At 38.6% G+C, this 15,542-nt stretch overlaps 1 protein-coding gene across 1 annotated transcript in view; it reads left to right on the top strand.

The window, feature by feature from the left end:
• MAP7D2 (MAP7 domain containing 2) overlaps window positions 1-15,542 on the top strand; it is a 194,876-nt gene that overhangs the window by 144,202 nt on the left and 35,132 nt on the right. Inside the window, exons 5-10 of the mRNA XM_019523860.1 lie at window positions 1,393-1,504; window positions 2,386-2,481; window positions 4,062-4,172; window positions 7,160-7,282; window positions 10,176-10,324; window positions 11,490-11,617. Of these exons, the coding sequence (XP_019379405.1) occupies window positions 1,393-1,504; window positions 2,386-2,481; window positions 4,062-4,172; window positions 7,160-7,282; window positions 10,176-10,324; window positions 11,490-11,617 (719 nt within the window). The remainder of the gene's footprint in view (window positions 1-1,392; window positions 1,505-2,385; window positions 2,482-4,061; window positions 4,173-7,159; window positions 7,283-10,175; window positions 10,325-11,489; window positions 11,618-15,542) is intronic.

Raw genomic sequence — 15,542 nt, 5'->3', positions numbered from 1 at the left:
AGCCACATGTTGTTAGAGAGTAGTTTTAGACTAGACATCCGAAGGCACTACTTCACAGTTAGGTCGGCTAGGATCCTGAACCAACTTCCAAGGGAAGTGGTGATGGCTTCTACCCTGGGAGTCTTTAAGAGGAGGCTTGACATCTACCTGGCTGGGGTCATTTGAGCCTGGTTTTCTCTCCTGCCCATGGCGGGGGGTCGGACTAGAAGATCTACAAGGTCCCTTCCGACCCTACTTCTGTGAATCTATGGAATTGCCAAGGATGTTGGTAGACAGTTTGGAAAAGGGGAGTAAGGTGTGTGGGAAGCAGTTTATGGCCATGGAAGGCCACTAGCACTAGAATGCTGGGGATTGGGGTGGGCAGAAGGATTAGAGGATGGGTATCCATCTTGAAGAAAGTCAATAAAACCCTAATGCTCAATCAGTAAAGTATAGAGAGACCACCATAGGAAAAAGGTGGCTGCTGAAGCATACAAAAGATTTGTCAAGGTTTAAGGTGAGGCTGGAAGGCCAAAGGAATGGGAAATGAAGGTCATGTCTAATTATGTCACATTTAAAATTGAGGTAGGGTTTTCAGAGGGACAAAAAATGAGAGAGAAAAGAGGAATGGGTGGGAGAGTCGAGTGGCAGGCGGTCCAAAGCAAGGAGGAGGAAGGATATGGTTAATGATGCATGTATCTAAACTGGTTGTTTTGAGGTGATGATGTAGCTGTGGTGGTCCAGGAAAAAAGTGAGAAGCAAGAATTTTTGTGAGTGATTATCTTTTATTGGACCAACTTGAAAGATACCACCCACAAATATTCTTGCCTCTTCTATCTCTAAATTGAACAGGAACTCAGGATAGGATAAGCATTGCTCTTCACTCTTAAATGTCTAATATGTAGAGGATGTGGTGGTGGAAACAGGGACTTGTTTTAGAAATAAATCAGTCATTCTGCAACGCAACCAGCTTCGTGTTTGAACTGATCATTTATCTGTGCGGCTAGGAGGAGCCAGTGTCATTGCAGCAGTTTAGCTCTACTTTGGAAGGAAAAAAACCTGAAGTCTGCATAGACAAGAAAGAGTTAATGCTTGTCGAGCATTATTCTTACACAAATTGAGTCCAGAGCACAGCAGCAGCCTCTCCAGTGGGAGCAGATGCTAGGCAGTGATGCAACTTGTGTTATTTACTTAGGCCTCTGTTGTGACCTCAGAAGGCTGCAGACAAAGGATACACTTATCTAGAGGTAGGTAGACATACTGATATCTTCTTTATTCTGTCCTTTTTCTTTCACTGGTAACAGGTTCCTGTAATCATCGTATGTGCGGCAGCAAGCAACGTTTATTTTTAGCATTGATTGCAAAAGCACAGGTGAACCAGTTTGGATTTTATTTCTCTTTTTCTGCAACCAGGAACGTTTAGAAGCTATGATGCGTCGTTCTCTTGAACGTAGTCAGCAGCTGGAACAGAAACAGAAGCGATGGTCGTGGGGAGGAGCACTGGCTGCAGGCTCAGGGAGAGATGGTGAGTGTAACAGGCTGTCTGCATTGCAGATCTTGAAGTGCAAAATGCATACAATTTAAAAATAGAAGAAAGGTACTTTTAATTGGTACAGTGAGATTGTATGGGCTGTTGACAAGTTGCATGAATAAATGCTTTGTAATCACTTACCAGGTTTCCTGTCTATGATATCTCTTGGGAAGAAAGATCACTCCTAAGTTTGTGAATGCAGGTCATTTTAATAGTGCAATCAGAAACTGTCTTGAGGATGGCAAAAAAATAAAATGCAAAAATAATTATAAAAAATATATATTTAGCAAATTAAATAATCACCAGGGGGGCTGAGAGCTGTTGAAGATTTTGCAAAAAATGATCTATTTTTGGTTTTGGCATCTCTAATAGCTCACAGGGTTTTCTAGATGATTATGCAGCATTTACAGTTCCAAATGGATTTTTCCACGTTTTTAGTTACTGCTTTTTTGTTTTGGCTTCAAAGCAAATTATTTCAGAACCATGTACTGCTTTTTGTTTCAAAAAGCATGTTTTATGTTTAAATCATTTATGTTCATTTAAAATTTCAAGGTTTTTAATACATTGTTTTCTATTAAAAAAATAAAAAACAAAAAATCTTGTGTTTAGATGATGAAAATATTTCTGCTGCTGTCTTCTAAACAGAGTGTAAATATATGTAATATTTTTTGCTAAAATAAAAATGATATGGGTGTATTTCACAGTATATTTCATGGTACATCATATAATAATTAGAAAATAAATGTACTTGCAGCATGATGAAAGCAATTCTTACACTTCTAGAAAGGCACCTTTTTATTTATAGCTTAAACATGTTTTTAACCTATTAGGTAATTTCTTTCACCTCTCTGCTCTGATTTTTTTCTGCTGTGTAGGTGAATCAGAAAATACCCCACCCCCTCTAGGTTTAGTTGCCAACACCCTTCCTCCAGACCCTGTGACCTCTACTGCTGCTGCTGATTCCTACAATGGTATTTCAGAGAATCACAGTACCATAGTGTCTCGTTTAATTGTTCTAATCACTTTAATCCATCCACTGATCTTGTCCTTCCTAACCACTGTTTTTTCTTATTATTTCAGTCTGGTATTCTACAGCATTATTGTTAGAGATGTGGACCAATTGTCTTTTTCTTTTAATTTTGTCATAGTGAAGCAGTGCATGCCTTGCATTTCAGCACAATGGAGACATTTCATAATTTGATCACTAACTGTGGCCTTCTAATTACTCAGTAAATTCACATATTTGTGAACTTATTTGTGAAATTAAAAACAGATACATGTTTTTGTAGTTCTTGTGTGCATAACTTTCAAATTGCTTGTGCAGAAGAGACCTACTGGGGTATAGGTTCTATTATATATAAACATTTCAACTATACAATACATGTAAATAAAATGTGCTACAAGTAATCTTAACATACCTATGTTTCCCAGTATCTCTCTTTATATTGCCCCTCCCCCAATTTTTTAAAACTAATAAAATCTGTTTAAAGAGCCTTGTTGTTTCAGGATGTTGAATAGTTTCTTTTCATATTAATAGCGGTTACAAACTCTCACACTGAGAGTGTCTTGAATGTATTTGATTTTTCTTCTGTATGTTAGATCAGAATTTTTTTTAAAGGTCTGTGAAATGAGATGTTACGCTCTTAGAGTAGTGATGCGTTGGCATAATATTTTGTTTCTTGTGTTTTTCCTACATTTTTATCCCCAAGTTTACCTGATATTTTGAAAACCTCACCAAGCCAATCTATTTAGTAACATTCTCCCCACCCCTCAAGATGGGCACAATGATGGTGCCTGTAAAGACAGGCATGTATACTTACAAAACTATTTTCATGCATCCATTGGCAAATGTTTATACCAAGCAATAATTTATGAATAAATAAAAGATTTGGACACGCATGTTCTTGGAGCAAACTTTGTATCTACCTTTTAAAAAAAAGGAACTTAAGGAATTGTATTGCTTACTAAGTAGACAGAGTTAAATCTTGCAAGTCTCCTTCAGGCAAGTTCCAATGAAATAACTGGGAATATTACCTAAGGACTGCAGGATTGGAACCATTTATATGAGTTTCTAGTTTGATTTTTTTTTTCTATTAGGAGAAACAAAATAAAGTAAACAAAATGAAATCTCTAAACTATTCACTATGCTTGTGACTTCTGACTATTGCACAAAAAGCAGTGCATATTGGGAGTTCACTGCAACATTAATTGGGCATAAGTTCATGCTGCTTGTGTGATTGGTGTGTAGGTGTTACACACCCTTGCTACAACTTTATTCATTTGGACTTACTATGAAATGACTAGCTTCTGGCACTACAGAATGCAGGGTATTGTAACATCGGAATGTTAAAAGCACAAGGAGAAAAATTCTACCCCAATCTGCATCTCACTGAGTGCTACTACTACAGCAGTCAGAATAGGATTATCTTTTATGCAATATTTAGTGCTCCAGATTAGTGACAAGGTCCGTGACTACAAAAGGAGAGGTTAATTTTGGGAGTTTTCCACACTGTGGTGTCAATATAAATATCTTCACTGCGTCTCTCTGCAGCATGTGACAAACTTTCAGCTTCTACAATGAATCTGCCAAAGCAAATGGAGTCACCAATCAGTAAGCGACTCTCCTCCTCCACAGCGGCAATAACACATTCCCCTGACAGAGGCAAGTGAATATGCTGCTTATGGTCTCTTATGAGCATCAGCTCTCCTTCCATATTTAAAGCGCACTCTCCTGTCCATAGATGTATTTGTAGCTGTTTTGTGGCTTTTGCAGGAATCGAGTCAGAAGTTATTGATGTGGCAAGCTAACAATTAATAACAGATCCAGTGATATTAAGTACATGAAATAAGTTTCTTGCCCATCTAGGACAATGTTACCAGGTTGCAGACCCCAGGTATGGAAGTAAATGCTGAACTGCTAATGTAAATCTTTGTCATGGAGGAGGATATGCCCTATGAATCCTTCTGGGCCTTTGGTAATGAGTTTGGCTAAATTATGGGCATTGGACAGAAGTGGCAGGACAGAGAAAAATGCTGGATTAGTTAAAGGGTGTGCATTAGTTATTTGAGATGGGAGAACTCACACTGAAGTATTAGGCTTCAGCATTGTAAATGCATCAGTAATAATTCAACCAGTAAGACTCAGGTATTGTATTTTTCACTGGCTGTTTTCCTTGTTGGCACATAAAAAGGAGCATGGCTTGACTACAGGCAGACTACAAGCCAAAAATGTTTGGTTTGTGATGTTTTAGCCATGTTAAGAAACAATTTTAAGTAATGAACAGGTATGTGCTACTTTGTGGTATTGGCAAAAATATGATATGAGCCTGTTGGACATCTTCACTCGTGTCCAGAGTTCTAAAGTCCTTTAACTAGACTTCAAGCCTAATCCATGAGAAGTTCAGCAGAAGATAATCATCTTGCAGGATTAGTGGATAATGACCATAAAGGACTGAGGATTTGTCCTTCTCTGAGCTACTGCTGTTTAAAATACAGGGGTTAGAATATAGTGACTGAAGTAAGAAAGGACTTTTGAATGTTCTTCAGTTTTAGATGCATATTTATTAAAGGACTCTATGATTGAGAAGTTATTGCAATAGATGGCTCTATAAATGTGTATCTTCAGGTTATACTTATAAAATTCTGTAGTCTTAGAGTACTGGACACACAGCATTTCTACAGTGGCATAATTGACATTAATTTTGTATACTGATGTGTAAATTATACTGAGATCTGGTGGAAACAGACACCCAGCTCTTTTGGGGTAGCTGCATATAGTAGGCATTATTACAGCACATTACCCCAGGGGCTAAGTACAGACAGTCAAAAAGCCCAAGGCAGAATTGATTCAATCTAGGGAACTTCTTCTAAACTACGTAGCTTGACCTGATAACCAGTTGAACTAGTGTTCAGTTTTCAGTTGGGAAAGGCAAGGGGAGGCCTGCACTGACCCAGGTCAGTAGGTGCGGGGCACTAGAACATGTCTTCCAGTCTGCTGGCCACTGCCAACCTACCCAAGTGTCCCCAGTTGGCTCCCCAGTACATGCCCCCAACCGCCTGCTGTCCCCCATGGGGTGCTGGCCCACCACTGGGGGAGCCTCTCCCTCAGGGTGTTTCCTCCAGCCTGGGTTCCCCCGCTGGGCAGCCCTGGGGAGCTAAGGGGAATTCCCCCCCTGCCCCTTCCCAGCTGCTGATTGCTTCAGTGGCTTTCAGAGGAGGGAGAAAGAGGAATTCTTCCACTCCCCTGCAATAAGTTTTTTGCCTCAGATTCTCAGCAGCTCAAGCAAAACTGGGTGTGGAGGAGCAGGAGAATTTCCCTCTGCTTCCTAAGGCTGCCCCAAGCTATCCCTGCAGACTCGTAGCAGCTCAGGCAAGCAGCCCTAGGACTGGGGAGGAGAAGAATTGCCCTCAGCTCCCTGGGGCTGCCCCAGGCTGGGGGATCCTGGGCTGGGGTGGGAGGAAGCCTGACAAGGCAGGGGCTCTCTGGTGCTGGGCTGCATGGGCAGGCATCTGGCCAGGAGGACTTCTCCCTCCCTCCTGTGGCAGTAGCTGAAACAATCAGCAGCTGGGAAGGGGGCGGGTTGCAGGGGTCCAAAATCGTCCACTTGAGGGGCTTTCCCTCCCCCACTCTCCATGTACTGTGTAGACCCTGGGTAGGGGGGTTTAGGATATCTGTTCCCCTGCATCCCTGTGGGCTGATAGATACAAGCAGGAAAGGAGTAGAGGGGTGCATAACAGACAGCATAGCCTGGGTGTGCTGGGGGGCTGTGAGTTAACTTGAACCAGGAAGGGATCTGGGACAGAAGTTTCATAAACCAGTTTGGCCTAAATCAGTTAAGTCTGATACTACATCCAACTGGGTTTATCTTAAACTGGTTTTGGCCATTTTGAAAGCGGTTTATGTGCACTGAACTTCTGTTCTGTTACAGGTTTAAACCAGTTTCCGATCTCTTACTGGTTTATGTCTAACTTCTGTCCTTAGCCAAGGTGGCAAGGGAGCAAAATGGCTGCTCTGAAATAAATTGTGGACACATGACAAATACCCTGATGTAATGTATGCTGGTGTTGTTTTGCCCTTGATTTTTCCTGGGATATTCATTGCTGGACTTGTATAGAACTATACAGCATATCAGCTCCTGTTTTACACATATGTAAGCATGTGTGTCCAGGGCCTTAGCTTATACTTATGAAGAGGACAGGAGGGAGGGCATATTGTGTGAAGTGAGATTTATAGAACAGTGACACTTTGAGTGTGTTAAATATTTTACAGTATTATTTGCATACACCTCAGCGGCTGCACTGTCGAGCCAGTATCTCATCTATTTATTCTGTTGGGCAAAGCTTTTCTTCATGCTGAGTCATGAAAGCAACCATTTTGCAGAACTGAAATATTTTGCCTATGAAGAATAGCCATAACCTACTATGTTTGCTGTACAGGTTGGAAGATAATTTAGGTGGCTTAAAATGATAAAGAACCCCAAAACCAACTTGAGAATTAAATTCTTTTAAAATATTTTTGGATTACAAGTATTATATTTTTTCTTTGTTTCATTTTATCATTTTAAAGGTTTTATTTATCATTTTTGTAATTGTTTTTTGTTTAATTTCTTTTTGCATGTTAAATTTATTTTATTTGCTCCCATCCTTCAGCTCACCGCATGCACCTTAGTCCAATGGAAAATTTTATTGTTTCTCGACTCTTGACTCCTACACACTCTTCTTTAGCCAGAAGCAGAAGCACACTAATGCTCTCTGAGCAGTACAGTGACTCAGGTAAAAGAAAAAAAAAAGTGCATTTTGAAATTGTTAAGTTCTGTTTAGCTACACTTATGTTACTTCTTAAATCAACTCATTTTTTATTATAATTTTACTATCCACTTCTGGTAAAATGTGTCACAAGGTTAAAAAATATTTACATGTCTGTTGTTCTGGGTTTTTTAAATAATTGAAATAATTGTTGAAAAATGCAAGCCTAATGGAACAATTCATAAAGTATCTTTAGTTCTGCACCCAAATGGCTCAGTTATTAGAGGAAAGGATAGAAGTGCTATATTAGCACATTAATATTGTCTCTTAATTTTCTTCAGACAAACAGTATCCAAAATAAAGATTAGCATTCAAAATATGTTTCATTCCTATTGAGTTTTATCGAGGTTTCAGTTGTTATTTACTGTGCAATCACTTCTGTTTTTTAAAGGAGCAGATGATAAAAGTTTTTATAAATACTAGGGTATACTTCAAAAAAAGAAAAACAAACTAGACGGAGTAGAGAATGCTACTTCTAGTAATGAACTTCCTTCTTTTTTAAGGGATTAAATATTAGTGATGTCATTAACTGTCCTCTTCTGTATGTTATAATGTCAAGCCCATGTCAAGTAATGTTGGTTCTGTTCTTGCTAATACTTGCATGTGATTAACTTTATGCATGTGAGTAATCCCATCTTTAAAGACACTTCTGAATAAATGTTTGCAGAATCAGGGAAAGTTTTTGTAAATACACTATCTGCAAAAGAAAATACTCACTTTTCAAGACAAAACTGTACCATGGTAAAAAAACCTTTGTCATCTCTTAGTCCCCCACTGCATGGCTTAAGGGTACTCATCTTTTATACCTCTGATATTAATATAAAGAGACAATAGTTTATAACAAAGCAAACAAAGGAAAAAATGCCCTCAACTTTTTCCTTTTGGCATTTAAAGACATTCATTAAATGTTGTCTTTTTGCTTGTTTCTACATTAAACAGTATTGTATTTTGGAAGCTGCAGTATGCAGTGTTTTTGATCTATGAAAAACCTTGATTTATTGTTCAGAAAGATACAAAAGGAAGGCCAGCACAGAATGAGGTCATGGTTGCTACTGTAAATTTAGAATGTGCTGCTAAGATGAAACAGAATCAGTGCTTCTAATTTCATGGCTTTTTATGTAGTTTTGTGGTTTTAATAATCTGTAGAGAAGAAATATAGAGATCATTTCTTGATTTGTTCTTTGCTTATTTACATCCAAACCCTCATCCCCCCTCCCCCAACACCCCCCCCTTTGCTGCACCATCTTTCTCTAAAGGACATAGACTGTGCGTCATGCCAGACTGGAACCTGGATTGCAGTTCTCTTTTCCTTCTAAACTGAAGCAGCAGAATGCTGATTCTTGGAATCCTCTTAGGGCCCACCCTCCTCTCACCCTCCAGTTGGAAGGGAGGAAAGCTGCTGCTCAGATTACAGAAAACAGAAATGCACAGGATTTCTGTTCATGGTCCTGCCGTGATTTACCAGTAAAATAAGAGGACCTTGATGCTTAATGTCAAACAGGCAGTCAAACAAACAATTATACATTGTTAAAGGATGTAAAGGGGTACTAAAGAGTAAGAATTCAATATTTTGTGGTTGTTTTAGCAGTTTCTCTGTCTTTGCAGAGTGACATCATTCAGAATTAGCATTGTGGCCTTTAGACTGCCTTAGTTGTAATAACTTAGTAAATATGGAACTAGGTACTGTTTTTTCATGTAGTCTATGCTGTGTTTCATTTCTGAGATTTAGTGTCTCTTTGTGCATACCCAGGAATTAGGGTCTTCATTTCAGTGCCCATTTTGAGACTTTTTCTAGAGCAATTATTCATAACAGCTAAAGTAAAAAAAAATCCCTTATACTGCAAACAGGAAGTTTCCCAAGATTCCCTAGAGTGTTGCCATCTTGCTGGAAAAGAGTCCAGAAAAAAGAAAAAACGTTTTGATTATATTTAATTTTAAAATTACAGAATGTTTAATTTTATAAGACTGGGCTAACAGAGGTTATGGAAAATTTGTTCTGTTCCTTTAAAATGTATGATGCACAGTAACATTATCCCACGATCAGTCCTTTCATGATTAAACAAAGTTAGTTATGTCCCAATGGTGTTGATTTTTCCCAGTGTTAATTATGAAACGTACATGTAGTTGATCTAGTTTTTCATGTTTTTGAAATATTTGTAGCTTAGCAACCAATATCAGAAAAATGCTGTTTTTATTTATTTAGCAAATAAATACCAAGCAGATAAAAAAGACCTAGAGTTGGTGCATTTAATCAGTGAGCTCTACTCAGATTCAAGTAACTACCAACTTTTAGGAACAAAATTGTGCATGTGATAAGTCTTGTATCAACAGATTCTTTTAGAACACCCAACTAAAAATTTTAAAAGCATCTAGCACTTGTCTTTTCTAGAAGTCTACATCCCTTAGATGCTTTTGAAAATGTTATCTTTTGTCTTTGAAAACTACCCTTTTCTTGAAATGCTTATTGAAATATGACCTAAATATGAGTATCCCACTTTTAAAAGTATACTGAGTGAAAAGAGGTTTGCTTTCTTCAGAAGAGAAAAACAGCACAAAACTCCGTTAAAATGATTGAAAATATGTTTGGGTGTTACAGTGATGTTTAGAGTTGAGGCTTTTTTGAAAATGCTTTTGATACCATACAAATGATTTAGCAAAGGAATTTTTAGGAAATGTGAGGCCATACAAAAAGTATAGTTAGTATGTTAATGCAATTAGGTATCTCTTGAAACAAACCTTGGAAAATGTTATATGCCACATCTAATGTTGCTGTAACTTAAGGCTGTGCTGTTTTCTCCTTTTCCTTACTTCTTCTGTCTGTGTTCCCCTTTGCTCTTGCTATTGTACTATAACTCTTTAGTATTCCATATCTGTCCTCGTGTAGCACCAGCTAGTCCTATAAAATCTCCCTACAAGCCTTCCCCCACCCGAAGCACAGAAAAAAAGAAGGCGACATCAGCTTCTGCTTCTGATGCCTCAAGAGGGGCAGCGGCAGCTGAAGTTACGCAGGTGGGTTTGGAATAGGTTTTAATTTCGGTTTGGGGTTAAGTTGATTTAAGTTGTCTTGTTTCATTTTTATTTACCAAAGACTGGTGTGCCATAACTTCTATAAGACAGCTAAAGCAGAGAAAGCTTTCTCTCTATTTGCTACTGTATTTGCCCTGCTGTAAGTTTTTAATACCTTCTAGGAAACAGTGTGTAGCTTCTATTAAGGAACATTATTTGGAATGGTGTTTCTGTGTGCTGGGTATCTACATTTCTGACTCTGAAACATATTTTGTCTCTGAATTGTCTCATGAAGTCAATATTTTTGGGAATGGGTGTGTAGCAAATAGTGTCCGTCTATAAATCTGTTCGCTGTCCTAGTTGCTTGGCAAGTTTTCCCCATACTCCTGAAACTTGCCTAATGTATTAGCAGCATCTCTAATTTACACCGTTCAAGTTTCACTTTTTCTCTGTCGGTATAAGTTTATTTAACATTTTGCTGTTGGTAATTTTGCATTTTCTGCGAAAACAAAGAATATAAGATAACTTAGTTTATACATGCCTACACATTGCTAAGCATGTTTTTAAAAAGGTGTGCTGACATTCAAGAATTCTTTCCCATAGTGCCCCATATTTTGTAATAACAAATAGGTCTAGCGTGTCCTAGAGCAGTTGTTTAAAAGGGATTTTGAAATGTTTCTCCATTGCTTGCTGAAGCTCTTGCAGGGTAGCATACCACCGTGCTGCTCCACTAGTATTTCTTTATGATGTGCAGTGTTTAACAGCTTTTGTATACTACGTGTAAGTGAAAAATAAGTGTTTATGCTCAAGGTAGAATGATCTGGCACTTCAGTTGTGTACTGGCAGAGGCATAACAACTCAGCCAGGCACCTGGGCCAGCTGTCACACACAGGGCAGCTTCTGCTTGCTGCGGTACCATGCGATTGTGACTGCAGTCTTACAGTGTAGCAGCAGCCATCTCTTTCCAGTCCCTTCCCTCCCACAAGTCAGCGACCAGGACAGCTGCCCTGGGTACCCTGCCCTACGTACACCACTGGGATTTAGAGGACTTTAGTTTTGTTTGTGCATTTGTGCATATCTATTGATATTCCCTTTGTTTATTCTTTATATTGACACTTTTCTCTTAATTACAAAAGCTAAGTAAAGGAACCTGAATTTGTTGTTCTAGGCTGAAAAGATAAAGAAGGAGAAGCGACCCACAACGCCTGTTTCATCATCTGGCTTGGGTTCCCCTCTGAGAAGATCAGATTCTCCTGCAGGCATGTCCAAAAGATCTGCATCACCTGCAACACCCAAGTATGAATATTTTTATGCTTGGTCCAGTCAATGTGCCCTCTTAGCCATAGGATAACCCTGAATGGCCAGGCGTTTCCCTAGGAATGTGAAATAAAACCTGATAAATTTTAGTTCTAATTTTTATGTATGATCTTGGGCTAAATCCTTGTTATAATATTTTCCTCCCATTCTCAGGTCATGATTTCTGCTACCAATCTGGCTTTCAGTTGGTAATTTATGTTAAATCTAGTTTGTTTAAAATGTAGCATGACTTTAGTTTTGTAGCATGTTTTTGAGGCCTTTTCTGTCTAGTGAAGAGACATTGGCAGAGTACAAATGCTTTGTTTCAGGCATTGTACAGAGGATACTCAGTTTCTCCTGCAAGAATTGCTGCTCTTCCAAGAGAAACCATGAGTGTACAGGGGTTTTAGGTTTTTTCTCCCTGGGTAAAAATGTCTAGCATCAAAATAACCTAGGAACAATAGGGTTTCTCTTGGGATAAAAGTTTCTCTTTGTATAGCAAATGGCTGTACATGCTGTGGCTTCTCTCAGAAGAGAACATGGTCCTCCAGCTTCTCCCCCACCCTCCCAGGAAGAAAGTGTGTCATTTCCTGGACTCTGGTGCTCCAGAGCACTGCCCCTTTGCAATCCCAGCATTGTACTGTGGGGAAATGCAGGCTGACTGTGGGCAGTCTGGGTCAGCCAACCAGGGCTGCCCTATGCGCAGCTGTGATTTGTCACCAGGCAGACTGAGGAAGGCTGCAGAACATACTTAGATGTGTACACAGCTCCTTCCCTTGCTAGCTGCAAGCTCTGTACTCTTGAGGATGTCAGCATTTGAATGTCTGTACATGCAGCTATGGGTAAATTTCTGTACCTGGATAGCAAACCTGGAAGGTTATTTGAATGTGTATACTCAGCCTCAGTCTACACCAGTGGAACCCAATCCATCTAGGCTCAAGGGTTGGATTAGCATCATAGGGCCAACTGTGGGCCAGATCCAGCATCTGTGGACCAGCTCCGTGCCCCAGATCTGGCTGTGGGCTGGCCCAATTTGGGATCTAGGGCCATGTCATCCAGCCCACGGCACTCCCCTCAGATCCAGAAATGTGGTAGCAGGAGAGTGATGGCAGTGTGGGTTGAGCACCACTGCTGTATACATTTAACCAGTTACACTTGCTCTTGCTGACTATGGTAGTCTGGTACACAAATAATCCATCCCCTATCCCCTGAATAAATATATCCTTAATTTCTTTAAAACTTGATCCTTTGATTTCAGTGTATTTTAATAATTGACTTCATTACTACCTGTAACAGTTATGTGCCTCTTGAAACATTCATACCTCAGTCTTGTCCTTTTTCCTACTTTGCACAAAGGAATAGCTATTTTTCTAAACTTAACTTGTTAATGTTGCAGTGGATAGTCCAGTTTTTGACACACACTCAGCTTCCTCAGCAACAACTCGGATCTTCCCTTTCTATTTCAATCTTTTTGGCAGTCAGTCAACAGAGGAGAGTTATGCACATGTTTGAGTTTTATTAATCAGAAAAAAACATACAAAAATAAAGTTTCTCAAAGTTCTGAAAAGCAGCCTGACATTTTATTCTTCAGTGCCATTAGTGCACATCCATTATGTTCCAGGAACATTTAAGCAATCACAGAATCCTCATGGTTCGTCCCCATTCTGTTATGGAATAATAGACCTTCAGTGCTATTAAAGATACGGTAGTGAGCCCACACCCCTGTTAGTGAAGTAATATAAATTTGGACAGAGTCAAATCCTGACAACAGTGAGGAGAAAACATTGCAAAGGATCCAGTGTAAGCATCATTTTGGACTGATCTGTGTGTGATGGTATTAAAAAACAAAGAAAAATTGGGGGGGTGTAAATTGTATAATGTATATATACATTCTAAACAATTAAAGCATATGTTATATAATACTGTACTTACCTAAACTGATGATATTTCTTTCATGGAATACAGCCCTATCTTTTTCATCCACACTGTCCAAATTATATTACTGATCTGTATGTTTGTAACCTTTTACTGTGACTCAGATGAGATGATGAGATTGCTGGTCAATAGATGCAAAACTGTAATAATACTTGAGGAATCTTCCATTTGAATTTACAAACATTTTTTCATAAGAAAAAACAATCATCTTAACTTGGGTAACTTTTTAATATAAATATTCAGTTATCTTAATTTTAAGTCTGAGTGTCTTTGATATTTTTGTGTCATTATTAGAAAGCACATGGTACAGATTACATTTCATATAAATAAATATATACCTTGTACATAACATGTCTTTCTCATATCTCCCCTCTGTCATCTTTTCTCTAAACTGAGAAGTCTTAGCCTAATATTTTCTCCATGTATAGAATTCTCTTCTTGTTCTTTATCATCCTTGTTGCCCTTTTTGCAATCTTTTCTTTTCTTTTCTATTGTATCCCTTTAGAGATGGACATCCCAGAACTGTATTTAGTATTCAGTGGGTATACTTCTGACTTATGCAGTAGCATAAAAATATTTCATGTTTTGTTTTCAATGCCCTTAATAATTCCTAACATCCTGTTTGTCCTTTTGACTGATATTGAACACTGAGCTGATGTTTTCAGAGAACTATTCACAATAGTTAAAATGTAGGACATAATACTCCTGCCTTTCTAATATCCTTCCATTATTTTTTTCCTCAAAATTGTTTATGGCATTTGTTTCAGTTTGAGTGATAGTTGCTTGAAGGACGTCTAAGCATAGGATAGCAATATATTGTTTTATTATCCATTTATTTAACAAAGCTTCTTTAACGAGCTTTTCTAAATAGAAAAGTAAAAGAAAGCAATTAACTGAAAGAACTTGAACCAAGAAAACAGGCAGACTGTAGAAAAGACTTGGAAGGATAAAATACATAAAATATATTGAGAGAGGCAAAATCTTTATTGAAGCAGCAGGGTTTTTAAAGATTTGAATTTAGACAGAGATACCAAGAGAGTCAAGAAGATTGAGCAAGAAAATACTTTGACACAAAAAAGAGAATAAAGGAGCTACCAAAAAAGCACTGAATACAAAACGGGAGGCATTATATTATTGTGACATTGTCTGAATTCAGAGATGGGTCATAAAGTACAAGAAAGAACCATAATCTTAGATCTGATGTGCAGGGGAAGTACTAAGGTAAGTTGATGGAGTGGTGTAATATGGCAAAACCAAGGAATTCTTTTTAACTTCATAATTGCCAGTAGATATTGATGGTATTAAGTGCTTTTGTCCTCCAGTTCCTTCCCCTGGTCAATAATACTTAGCACTTTAATAGCTCTCTTCATCTTCAAAGATCTTTACAAACATCAGCTAATTTTCAAATAATCCTCTGAGAGCATGTTAGCATTACTACCCTATTTTATAGATTGGAAGAGTGATTAAGGGACATATTTTCTTGCTTTTTACTCAAGTTAATGGTCCCAGTGACATCAAGCAAAGCAGAGCTTAGCCCTCATTGACTTGCCATGAGACAGAGAGGGAACCAGTGCCAAGATCAGTTATTGAAGTCAGGGGTTCTGATTAGCTTTGTGGCCTGAAGAAAAGACTCTCTCTCTGATTAATATCTATATTCGAGAGAGGTGACCTTGATATTAATGGTGGCTCTTCTTGGGTCATTTCCTTCCTGATCTGTAAGCATTTATCAGAACTCTCTGGCTTGTGTTGCTAATCCAATTTAGAATTTAAATATTTTCTGCCAATTACATTTAGTAGTCCAAATTCATAGTTTCATAGTTTCATAGATTTAGGGTTGGAAGGGACCTAGTAGATCATCTAGCCCGACCCCCCGCCAGGGCTGGAGAACAACAAAACCCCAAAACAAAAACGGGACTCAAATGAGTCCAGCCAGGTAGGCATCCAGCCTCTTCTTAAAGACCCCCAGGGTAGGGGCCAGCACCACTTCCCT

Source organism: Gavialis gangeticus, unplaced genomic scaffold (genome assembly GCF_001723915.1).
Source record: "Gavialis gangeticus isolate Ggan-Ray unplaced genomic scaffold, GavGan_comp1, whole genome shotgun sequence".
NCBI lineage: Eukaryota > Metazoa > Chordata > Crocodylia > Gavialidae > Gavialis > Gavialis gangeticus.
The sequence above is the reverse complement of the archived record's forward strand: the minus strand, read 5'-3'. Positions and strand labels throughout refer to the sequence as shown.